Source organism: Symphodus melops (assembly GCF_947650265.1).
Source record: "Symphodus melops genome assembly, chromosome: 1".
Lineage (NCBI taxonomy): Eukaryota > Metazoa > Chordata > Actinopteri > Labriformes > Labridae > Symphodus > Symphodus melops.
The window spans coordinates 36,405,873-36,418,367 of NC_136691.1; the positions used below are offsets into that span (position 1 = coordinate 36,405,873).

General features: G+C 40.1%; 1 protein-coding gene across 13 annotated transcripts in view; it reads left to right on the forward strand.

Annotated features, from left to right (window-relative positions):
- rimbp2b (RIMS binding protein 2b) overlaps nt 1-12,495 on the forward strand; it is a 92,266-nt gene that overhangs the window by 59,381 nt on the left and 20,390 nt on the right. For 11 of the 13 annotated variants that reach the window (XR_013779958.1, XM_079353823.1, XM_079353828.1 and 8 more), the window contains 7 exons: nt 382-586; nt 1,655-1,803; nt 2,698-2,777; nt 3,271-3,380; nt 3,460-4,326; nt 9,169-9,231; nt 11,086-11,237. Coding sequence is in view for 12 of the 13 variants with exons in the window: in XM_079353823.1 (XP_079209949.1) it covers nt 382-586; nt 1,655-1,803; nt 2,698-2,777; nt 3,271-3,380; nt 3,460-4,326; nt 9,169-9,231; nt 11,086-11,237 (1,626 nt within the window). In the remaining variant the exon portion in view is untranslated. The remainder of the gene's footprint in view (nt 1-381; nt 587-1,654; nt 1,804-2,697; nt 2,778-3,270; nt 3,381-3,459; nt 4,327-9,168; nt 9,232-11,085; nt 11,238-12,495) is intronic. The other 2 variants (XM_079353829.1, XM_079353827.1) reach the window with 1 other exon arrangement.

Sequence of the window (12,495 nt, forward strand, 5' to 3'; positions counted from 1 at the left end):
ATGTTTTGCATTAAATGTTGTTTTGCATGTGATTTGAATAGTGTGCTGTCAGTGGAAGTTAAAAAGAAGTTTTCTCTGAACTGACTGGTCCTCATGTTTTAAGTTCTACAGTAGATCTCTTCCCATGTACTATTGTGTAGAAAGTACCTGATTACTACTGTATACGTAGCTAGTGTACACCTGTGTTTACACTGAAGTCTTTCTGTGTGTAGTCTGTTCTGTCATTCATTCACTAGTTTCCTTATTTTTGTCTTCTGTTGTTTTCCTTGTTTCCCATCCTTGTCCTTGTCAATCTGTCTCTCTCTGTCTCTCGCTTCCTCTTCTGTCTGTCTCTCTGTGTCTCAATCCCCACTCAATGATACTCTTCCTCACCACCATCAGGCCAAAGTACGTGAGCTGGAGGAAAAATGTCGGAATCAGAGTGAGCAGTTCAATCTCCTGTCAAAGGAGCTGGAAAAATTCCGGCTTCAAGCCGGGAAGTTTGATATCCTCAGCACAGAACCGTTAACTTTATGTGAATCTCCGGGGTCGCCCAACAAATCCCTGTCCCAGCTCCTAAATGGACTGGCTGCCCCCATAGGAAAAGGTATGTGTAAGATCTTTTAGATGTTGATTGCTTAAAAAAAATATGCTGAAATTCTTAAAGGGCAGGTTGGTCTCAAGTGTATATTGAACGTGAGTATTGCAAGCAAATAAAACAATGATATCCATTTCTACATGTTTACCTTGAATCAAAGTGGTGAGTGAAGTTAATGAATAAGAGGAAACACAATTAATCTAACTTGATAGCCAACTGCACTGTTGTCTCTGATCAAAGGAGTTCATGTATCAGTTCTGCCATGTGAGAGCCTGAGGCAGTAACTGAGTGTGCATTTAGGAAGAGTCATGATGAGCTGACAGAAATCGCAGCTGAAAAACAGTACTTTTTTAGGCACCTAATGTAGTCTGCTGTTGAAACAAATTGAAATAATCACATTGAGAAATATCATCTAGCTATTTAAACTTCGTCTTCAGTTCGTTTTTCACCATTTTTAAGGTAGAGTCCTTGCTATTGTTCGTTGCAGTCTTTAAACACAACATTCAAGACAGGGCCTTCCTCCTGGGCTCATCGCAGCCAGGAGTGCATGGCCACGTTTCTATGCGTAGCCTGAAATCTCAAGTTCTTGTCATTGTTTTATAGCAGAACTTAGTGTTTACATATACTGTACTGCTTGTACATAGACTGCCAGCTATCTGAGAATATAACTTCTTTTGTACAGTAATGGAAAAGCCCATCATTTAGGACATACTGTAGCTACTGATTCTATCTTTAATTCTTCACTAATTACAAAGGGGGAATCCATCAACACTTGCTATGATGCCTTGAATTAATTTGATATTTTTGACAGATCAATTGAAACTAAAGAAAACAGTTTTATTAGGTTTTCATTTTAAAACCTCCTCCAGGACATGAATTATTAGTGATATCATTTAATGTAACAATTTGTACTTTTCAAAGGATCACAGTAGATTTTGTAGTGTTGTTACATGTTACAATCAATCTGTATATTCTTTTTCTAAAATGGATTTTGACAATGTGTGCACTTTTTAGTTGATATGCGGTTTGTTATTGATCTGTGAGGATCTGATGAGAGAAGTTGTTTTTGTTCCACAGGCGATGAGGCTCCGACGAGCAGATCTTTGATATCCGAGTTCATTCGGCCGCTCCAGATCAGTGGAGACAAGCCGGAGCTCCTCTCAGTCAAGCCAACATTCCTCACTCGGAGTCGAACCCGCAGCCCAGCACGGGCTTTCCTCTCTGAGGTATCTGCTGTATCTATTTGTATCCCATAGTTCTTACGCTTTCGTGCCCAGTTCCCCATTTTATACTTTGCATATCATCTATAGATTTTTATTTTATAATCTTACAGCTGCAGAATAAAAGACTATTTAGGAATCCTAAGCAATGTGACAATGTCAGGACGAATCCCCTTTAATGTAGATGTTTAGTCTGTCTGGCTGACCCAAATCAAATCCTGCAGTCAGCTAGTTCAACCTCGGCAGCCAAGTGACACATAGTTAAGTGTGTCTTGAAGACAGCACGCAGTGAGCTCTGTCAGTTCTGTAACACTTTGACATCCCTCAGTTCTGACAGTACAGAACAGCACAGTACAATGTGGAATAATCAACAACAGAAAACGGAAACAAATCCAGGCCTTGTTTTTAGATTTATGCAGGATGACTATTTCAAATGTGTCTGCACAGAAGATAAAAACATGCAACAAAAGTTACATCATTGTAATAGCGCTTTTATTTTAAAAAGGTTGCAGTATACGCTAAACGCGTAGGTGCAGGGCAGTGCAAAACAGCAAACTGAGGTCGACCGAGTCGAAATGTCGTGAGGTATAAAAAACATGTTTTGTGACGTTTGAGCAAGTGTGCGTGCCCATCTTCCTCTCCAATAGAATTGGTTTGCAGATTGCAGATGTTCATTGTAATGCAAAGGACAAGTAGCTCAATAGATGAACCAGTATTTTTGCATTTACATTTGATCTCTGAACATCCATATAATGCATGTCCATACAAACCTCTTTAATGAGTTCATGTGCTTCTTTGCCTCTGTAAAAAAAAAAAAACAATATTTAGCTTATTACAAAGAATGTGGTTTTGGTGAAAGGTGAAAACAATGTAACAACCAAGATTATTTTGCATCTGTAGATGGACAAGGAGCCCGGCTCAACGACCAGGTCCAGATTAAGGTACACAGGGAAAGTTCGTCTGTGCATCGCCAGGTACAGGTTAGTATACACAATGTATGTGTGCACACATCATACAGTCCCTTTATTACCTACAGTTCTTTTGATACATTGTTTTATTCAGGAGACGTTCCATTCCTCTCTATAGTGGAGTTAACTGGCTAGAAAATTCATGGACACATATTGCGGAGACTCTTTGCTTTCTCTCACGGAGCTTCAGGCTGTGGTCTTAAAGATGATTCAGTGTTTCTATCTCTATAGAAAATTACCTGTCAGCACAAAAAATAATTGGAATCCTCAGAGCACCAATATGAATATGGCCAATGCGTTCAACCCACACAAACCTCAGCTGTCTAGGATGTGTAGAAAAAAACAAATCAATCACAAAAAGTAACAAACTTCATATTTTTAAGCACCACTCAGCAAAGCATTCCTCTGAGAGAGTTATAGTGTTTGACATAAAAGGCTCGGAAGAAGTGGACTTTAGAAATGTATGAAACAGCTGATTTTTTTCAGTGATTGTTTTTTGCTTTAGTTACAATCCTTATGATGGGCCTAATGAGCATCCTGAGGCTGAGCTCCCCCTGGTGGCAGGGAAGTACCTCTATGTTTACGGAACGATGGATGAGGATGGCTTTTATGAAGGTCTGACCTGCTTTTATATTCCTCACACTTTTTTCCTTAATTCCACCACAATGACAACTATCTCCTCCTTGTTTCTCAGGAGAGCTGCTGGATGGACAGCGGGGACTGGTCCCATCCAATTTTGTGGACTTTATCAAAGATGAGGAGACAACGTCTGCCCAACAAAGGGACACGGTATCTAAAGAACCTGGTTACCTCAACCACAGTAGCCTGGGGACACAGAGACATGGAGTGAGCAAAGGAACAGGCATAAGCAGCCTGCTGTGTGACAGTAAACTAGACTGTCTCAGCAGCAGCAGCTTGGGCATAGACCTCCTGGGCTCCTCCAGCAATGGGACAGGAACCTTTGATGTCAACATTGACGAAATTGGTGAAGACATTGTGCCTTATCCCCGCCGCATCAACCTGATTAAACAACTTGCAAAGAGTGTGATTATTGGCTGGGATGCTCCTGTAGTCCCACCTAGCTGGGGCACCATCAATGGCTACAATGTCATGGTGGATAAGGAGCTGCGCATGAGTGTCCCCTACGGGGGCAGGACAAAGTGTCTAATTGAAAGGCTTAATCTGGTCACCAACACTTACCGTATCACAGTGCAGAGCATCACCGACCGAGGCCCGTCAGACGAGCTGCGGTGCACTCTGCTCGTGGGGAAGGATGTGGTGGTGGCACCATACTATCTGCGAGTGGACTGCATAACGCAGGTCTCTGCTGAGCTTTCTTGGATGCCCAGCAACAGCAACTACAGCCACACCATCTTTCTGAATGGGGCAGAATATGACTTGGTCAAAGCGGGAGGCTATAAGTACAAGTTCTTCAACCTGAAGCCCATGACCGTTTACAAGGTGAAGGTTGTGGCGCAGCCGCATCAGGTGCCTTGGCAGCTTCCAATGGATCAAAGGGACAAGAGGGAGATATCGGTGGAGTTCTGCACTCAGCATGCAGGTCAGTCTCAAAGACATTATTCACAAGCCTAGCAGTGACTGTGTTTTAGTATGGAGTAAATGGTTTTACATTAAAGCCCTTGGCTAGCCCAACTGGTACATTTGTAGCCTTGCTGACACGGCTGTAGGGATGGTAGTTTACACTGTTGGGTTTTCAATATACTACATTGGTCAAGAATGAAATATTACCATAAAATAATATCTACATAGCGTGAACAAAGAAGGGATCCTCATGACTCCCCTGCTGTCACTGAGTTAGGGTTCGATTTTTTTGTGTTTTTTTTTAATCAAACTCAAGTGAACTACTAACTTGAGATGAGGGATTAGGGTGAAATTTACACTCGCTTAAAATGAAACTTGAACTCTCTCACTGGCTCGGGGCTTTTAGTTGTGATGAAGTACTACAACTTAAATCTTAACATCATCATTTGGCTACTTAACTGTCGTTTAAAGCTGTTAAGGTAAATTTTGTAGTTGCTGTTTTGAAACATCAACGTTTCGACTGATTAACTTTAATGTGATGTGTTTGGACAACTAGCAAGTGTAACGCTTTATTTGATCTGTCCAGGCTCCATGAAGCTCTCTTTAGTACCTGAGGAAAATGTTTGCTATTCAGCTGCAAAATGATCTGCCCTCTCTACTGGCTCGTGCATCGCTCTGTCTGTTTCTGTTTGGTGCTGGGCTCGTAGTGCATGCTGGATACAAAGTTGATCAGATTTCTTGAATCGACCCCCGGGGACAAATTGCGTTTTTTTGAATTGAATTGAGATAGATGCCTTTCCAAATACTAACAGCTAACTTTGGCACAAAACTCTTAATTAATTAGGTTCATTCACAGTAAAGACATTTAGACTTCCTTTCACCCAGTTAGTTTAATATTCTATTGGCCTATTCTATATTTAGTTTCAAAGTCATCAGATTACACAATGGAAGATATTTGATCATTTAAATCCAACACAGGAAAAGTTGATCAGCTCGATGTTGAATGCCTTTCATACACTTCCTCAGGCTTAAAGCTCTTCTATTTTACAAACCTGGTCATTTTCATTTTTCCCTGGCTACTTTTAGAGTGCCCTTCAGGATTTGTTTGTATACTGCTGTGATAAGAAATACGGCATGGCAGCAAAAAAAAACAAAAAACGGAAAAAAGGGAGTGCAGTGAGATAACATTGACAAATCCTTCCTTGAATTAAGCTACATAACCCTGGAAACAAGAGGCTCTTGAAGCCAAATTAGTGTAAATACTGAGCGTAGATCTCTAGGATTTCTTCTCCCTTGAGGCTTGTTGATGCTGAGGCTGTTGCCAGCGCTAACTCGGGTCTCGCAGCCTGGCTGTCATGCTGCGGGAAAATCTTTTAAGTGAGAATTTAATCAGAGTTCTTCTCTCCACAGCCAGCTACATTTATGGGAATGATTTTATTTGGGTGCAAAGTTGTACTCACCGTTTAGTTAACCAATTTTGTGGCCTATTCTTGCTTCTTTAAGACTTTGATTTAATGTATCATGATTAAACAACATGTTGATTAAAAGTTGATCAGATGGATGAACCTTACTTTTGATAACATGTTGTGTAAAAAGGTTGTTTTACAAATCAGCAATTCATCATTTTGCACCGGTAAGAGGCACCACCTCCTTTAAGAGGGAAAGGAAACAAATGGACATCAGTTCATAATCTCAATTTCTGTCTTTCACGTTCTTGAAAGCATTGATTGGCAGTTTCTGCGACTTTGGTGCTAAATAATGCATTTTGATTTTAATAAAATAAATAATATAAAATGAATAAGAAACAGAATTGGCTGGGTTGTAGTGATGAAGAAACAGATTCCTGGTTGAACAGAGGACTAACTACTGACATACACATTTGGAGTTTGACAGAATTTGAAGCACTATCCCATTTCAGCTTTGACCACATCAACATTGCATGTTTGAGGCCTACTTGGTGTGGGGTTGTCTCACAGAGGAACTCTCTCCGGTGGAGGTTCCCATGATCAGATTTGGCTCCGGTCCGGCAAAACCAGCTCTCCAGCATGTACAGCCAGGTGATGGAGATGAGAAGGGGTGAATCACAGCTGGCCAAAAGAGTCCACCTTGGCAGACTGAGTAAAAAAGTCTCTGGAGTTAAACTTGATATCTGTCATTCAAAGGCAAGAGTGCAGCTACTGCTCCAGATGCTGGTCTTTAAGAAGCTGAAGTCAAAAGCTGAAAAGTCTTTAAAGTTATCTCAAGTTGAATCATGCCATTTGGCCTTACGGTCAAACCTTTGATGTATAATATTTTGGTGTAAAACATGAACAGAATGGCTTTGCTGACTGGTTTCACTGAAAGGAGAAGTTAAATATATCACTATATATATATATATATATATATATATATATATATATATAGGGAATTTTCAGGAGCGAATACCTGACCAACGGTTAGGTTGGGTTTTATGAAGTAAAATTTGATTGTCAAAATAAATTAATAATTAAGTTTATTTAATTATTAATCTAAATCAATAATTGTTATTAAACTGTGTTTAATAAACCTCGGGGCACCACCCTGTAAACAGGGAACAACCAAAATATTACCAATAGTCTCAAATTATTTAATTAAATACCAATATTAATAATTAATAATCTGTATTTAATTGAAGGTGTGAAATCCGAACACAAAGCCCTTTCACCCAGCCTAAGTCACAAAGCAAATTCACAGTGATCACAAACAACGACTTTGTAAAATATAATAGAATTTATTTAACAAAGCAACATCAAGTTAATCAATGAAACTCAATCAAACAAACAACCATCATAAGCCAAACTACAAGTAACAAACAGAACAAACAAGCGTGGCACATGTGTGTATGTGTGTATGTGTGTGTGTGTGTGTGTGAGAGAGTGAGAGGGGGAGGGACAGACAGATCAAAAATGGCGGCGACCACGCGTGGTCACGTGATGGCGGACACAGAACGTGATCTACGTTTCAGCAGCGTCTGGAAAGCCACAGATCTCTATGTGTGTGCGTTTACCGAAAGGTGCGTGTGTGTAAAGCGAGAGAGCGGGAGAGATACAACGCCCCTCGACAGCTCAATCTCGGACTGGAGCTCACCACAACTCAGAGCATAGTAACTTTCACTTATAAGAAGCCAGCGGCTGGATTTGTATCAGACAGCGTTCACACTAGTCTTTCTGATAATGAGTCTATTGCCCGGTTATGACGCGGGAGCTCACAGATAAACACAGGGGGCACAGCGACACAAATAAAGGAAACAAAAGAGATTTTACTCTAGTAAAATCTAAGACACATCGGTCAAACACCAAGCAAAATATTATCACCGTTTCACCATAATAACTCAGTTATTAAACACACTCTCTATATCTAACTGCCCAGACCTAGCTAAGCCTCACTTGTCACCGTTTCGTCCACGGTTGATGAAAGGAAGAAAAGAGGTCCTGGAGCGGCCTTCCTGCAGTTGTTAGCTGATGGCGGCGTGTGTGTCCAAAGGGGTTGAGCAGGGCCGTCGTGTCCTCCGTCGAGCGAGGTGACCTCCGTGGGTGTCCTTTCTTTAAAGGACGGAACGAGACGTAATCCTTACAATCTCTCTCTATACCGTTTTAACACGGGAGAAATGAACGATCTGCTTGGGAGATGCGTTCAAGTGGATGATCTAAGCTCGGAATTTCGGACGTCGGTGTGCTTCAAGGCCTTTGGATTAGCTGCGCGCCAAAACTTTAACAAAGAGAAGCGTGCTGGAAACAGGAACAAAGTTGGGTATCTTCGGACATCGGCAGGCGACGTTTGAAAGAGAGTGAACAATGGGGCATGGCCGGCTTTATACCTCCCAGACTTCACACCTATGTGTTAGGTGTGGCAAGGCATTCTGGGAGTACCTGCAAGGCATGCTGGGATAAAGAGTCTTTTGTCGTAGTTCTCCAAACATACACAGCCTGAACTTTGCCATCCTGGCTGGACCCAACATATATTAAAAAGGATGTGTCTCAAAAACAAAAATCACAAAAGCAAAAGAGCTCAAACTTAAAAAGTTACAAATATATATATATATATATATATATATATATATATATATATATATATATATATATATATATATATATATATATAAAAAAGGAATAGAGGAAGGAAGACAGAGAAGAAGAGAACATGAAGCAGACAGATCCCAGTTGGTCTGGGATCCAACAAGATATGGGCCACATTTTGGGGCCATCTTAAGTTTCATTTATATACATTCTTAGTTTTTCTTTTATCAATCCAGTTGTGATGTTGTTACATAAAAGGTCCAGTTTCTTCACCACTATTCAAAATTAATCAACTAATCAATTAGCAGTGATAAATGAAACACGACTAAGCTGTATGGCAACATGGTATAAATATCCTTTTCATGAAGGTTATGACTTTTCAGTCTCAGTATTGTACAAAGTTGGACCAAAGTATCAAGCAAGGCTGTCAAACAATGAACATTTTTAATTGTGATTAATTGCTATATTTCAATAGTAAATCTTGATTAAACTGGTGCTTGAAGATCTATGACTCCGTGTTTAATGATAAAAATTGTCAGGCTTTTATTTAGAATAATTGTTCTGTCTTAATCTGAGAGTGCTTTACTTGCTATTTAAATTCAAAGCTGCTTTCATTCATTAAAACAGATTAAGAACCTTCTGCTTGATCGTTAACCTATCAACAGAAAAAGGAACTCAAACAAATAAACTGAAAGTTATAAAAAGTTTGATGTCTCAAGGTGGATGTTACTGTTCATTCTTCCACTGAGCTGTCTGGGACTGTTTCAAGTCAAATGAGACATTTAAAGATGCAGCAGTGTCCTTCTTTTCCACCACTGTGACTACAGGCAGACAGTGCGGAGGCTTATCCACGGTGCCAGAGGGACAGAATAGCATGCAGTCAATAAAATGTAAGATTTTTCATTTCAATCTCAATCAATTAGTTTATGCTGACATCCGTATTATCAAAAAAACAAATTAGGTTTTACTGAATGATTTGATCAGCAGTTTACCTTTCTAATATTTAGTAAAGAGAAACACTCGGGCAGTTCTCCTCTTCTGAGATTTACAACACTTCTACTGTATGGCTTTCCTCCTCGAGGAGAGCAAAGGAACAGCTAGAGGAAGGGCTATTTTGCTATTTCTCCTTCAAGAACTGACCTAGGTTATCGTCTATTGATACATCCCGCTGTAAATATGTCCCATCAGGTCCAAGGCTCTCTCTTTATGATGCTGTGAAACCATAGTTCTGGGCTGGACGGTTTAATTGTGTCACTTTTGAACTGAAGTCAATCGCAGCAAGAAAGAAAAGGAGGAAAGCCTTTTCAAAGGATTAATTTGGGCGACTCCCTTATGAAAAAAGGGCTTAGGTCTTCAACTGACACTGATACATTTGACTGATCACAGGAATCTGTTCTGTGACTCATACACATTGCTCAGTAGATTAAAAAAAAAACATTGTTAGAGTGCCCGAATAATGTGCTAGCAGTTCAGGCAATAAGAGACAAACAGATATACAAGAGAGATTGAAAGGTCGAGTGACGGATAAAAGCGAGGGATTACAGGGAGGACACATGGGGAGTATAGCTAATGTTTGAATTGACATATTCTGTTGGCAGCTGACAAGCTAACTGAGAGTTCATTAAATTATCTATCTATTGAACATGTTAATTAGAGGTGTCTGAAATAGTCTCAGTATGGCAGACAACTGATGTCACTGACACAATCAGGCCCATTATTAGTCTTTTGCGTTCAGCCTGCATTTTTTGAACTCGTGACCTTATTAGTTATTAGCCATTAAACATTGTTGTTCTGTTGTCAGATGTTGTATCATCTGATTCCCTTCTGAGAAATCCGTGTCTGGTTGTGGGTCCAGCATTAGTAAAAGTGGCTCCTCTAAAATATTAATTCAAACATTAAGACCAGTTCTCAGAGGAGCTTGTTTATGACGTGCAAAGTTCAGAAATGACAAGAGGAAATTAAATGTCTTAACAGTCAACGTAGAAATGTGATTAAGATTGCATTGTTGTGGATTCTTGGACACACACACCCAGCTGCACGTTGCATCTCGGAGACACTGCTGACTGAATCGGCTCACTCTCCCTCACTGTGTGGCTGCGGGTGGGGCTGGGGGGAGCAGCACTGCACAGATGGCTATGTTGTTTAGTATGCAGGCAGCACTTACAGATTGTGGAAATAGCAAACAGTTTTTTTGTTTTTTGTTATGCTCTGAAGAATATTGTCAGCTAGGACTTGGCAACAGGACATTTTCTACGTACACTGGTAGCGGAATGTTGGCAAACTCAATGTAACGCCTGAGCTTGTGAGTCTAAGGATTCACAGTTTGAACCTGGTGAACAAAATATCACAAAGTCATCCTGGAAACAAAAATAATGCATGATAAAACAATTTAATTAATTATACATTTACATGCCCCTTGCTAAGTTTACCACAACACGTCTGCTGTTCACTTGTCTGACAGAAATCCTTTCAGAATCATATAGATTTTTGATTTTTCATCCCTGCATCATCACGTTCAGCCTGTAAACAGTACTATAAACATGAGATCTACAATACAGTGTCCCTAGAATAACAATATTGCTCGGTATACCATTGTTAACTGGTTGTTCAATGCAAGACGACCATAGTGCCAATGTCAGCAAAGTATACTGAAGAATACTAAGCCATCAATAAGAAAGAAATGCGAGAACCACTGTTCAGCCTGCTTGTCTCTCCTTATCCAGTGAGCGTGTTCTGTTCCCCAGGGCCTCCTCAGCCTCCCCAAGAGGTGCAGGTCCAGTGTGGTCAGACACCCGGGATCCTACAGGTCAGATGGAAGCCACCGCCTCTGACGTCTTCAGGAACTTCCAACGGCGCCTGTGTGATTGGCTACGCCGTGTGCACAAAGGGACAAAAGGTACCTAATGTCAGATCAACTGCAATTTGTCTTGAAATAGATATCTTTTAACAGGAAGCTTTTCCCTTTCTCAGAGGGGACTTCTTTGAGTAACACTTTATTGCCATCTCCTGGAGAATTTACATACTGCTGATGCCTCCAGGGACAAGTATTTCCTATGACATAACCTCAAAAATACATAGGTGTTACCGGCTCCATGGTGTCACTTTGACATCATTTCATTTCCTACTAGCAGCTGTTGCTTTTGTTGTGTTTCTGTGACACTGATACGATAGTGAATAGGCCAGGGGGGTATTCCATGAAGCAGGATTAAGTCTGACTCATTTACGTGGGGGTTCTGTTTCCTCACTGTGAGTTACCGTTGTAATTAAACATTTTTTTTTTTTAAATCCTGGAACTCATGTCTCACATTTTCATTTCCTCCAAAATCAACCAATAAATAAAAACCTTAATTATACTGTACAACTAAAACATCAAATGCAGCGACTGGCACAATGAAATAATGTAATATGAAAGCTATTATGCCCACATAAAATAGCCTTATTACATGCATTATTACTACTATTATATTACATTTCTGTCAATATTCCCCCCCTTTTTTTCTTTCAAACCTACTGGGGGCCTACTGTCTTAAAGCTGAGGTTCAGCTTATCTATTACTAAAAAGCGATATTCAGTCAGGCATCAGCCAATTCATACATGGCAAAGAGACAGATTCTAACACTGTGGAAGATGTTTTTACAATTTATTTTATTTGCTGCCATATTTTTTTTCATCTGCTGAGATTGCTTCATAAATGCATCGCAGTTATGTTGGGTACAAATTGACCGACAACACTATTTTAAAACACTTCCACATTTTATGCTTCTGTCTGTCGGAAAACGTCCTCCATGCCCTCTCCCTCGCCATACTAATGGCTGCAGTATTGCCGGTCAACTTTTGGGCGTCTTATAGACCTTGGGTGCGTGCACAAAGCGCAGCTATGCAAGCCTGTCTTTAGTCAGCCTTCATTGTTGTCCAATGATTTCTTTAATGGAATTTACCGAAGCTTAACTGGGAGATGTCGTTAGTTTAAGCCTGACTTTTTCAGATGAGCTTAGCATTGATGGAGTATCCCCCTGGTGTTGGTAAAAGTTAAGTTAACTGTTTTTTAACTGTTTATTATTTGTTATACTAAGATCTCATATCTGTGTGCCATAACAGTTTTTCAGTAGTTTATTTTTTCAAATACTTATTTCTCCTTCACTCGAGATAAGGGA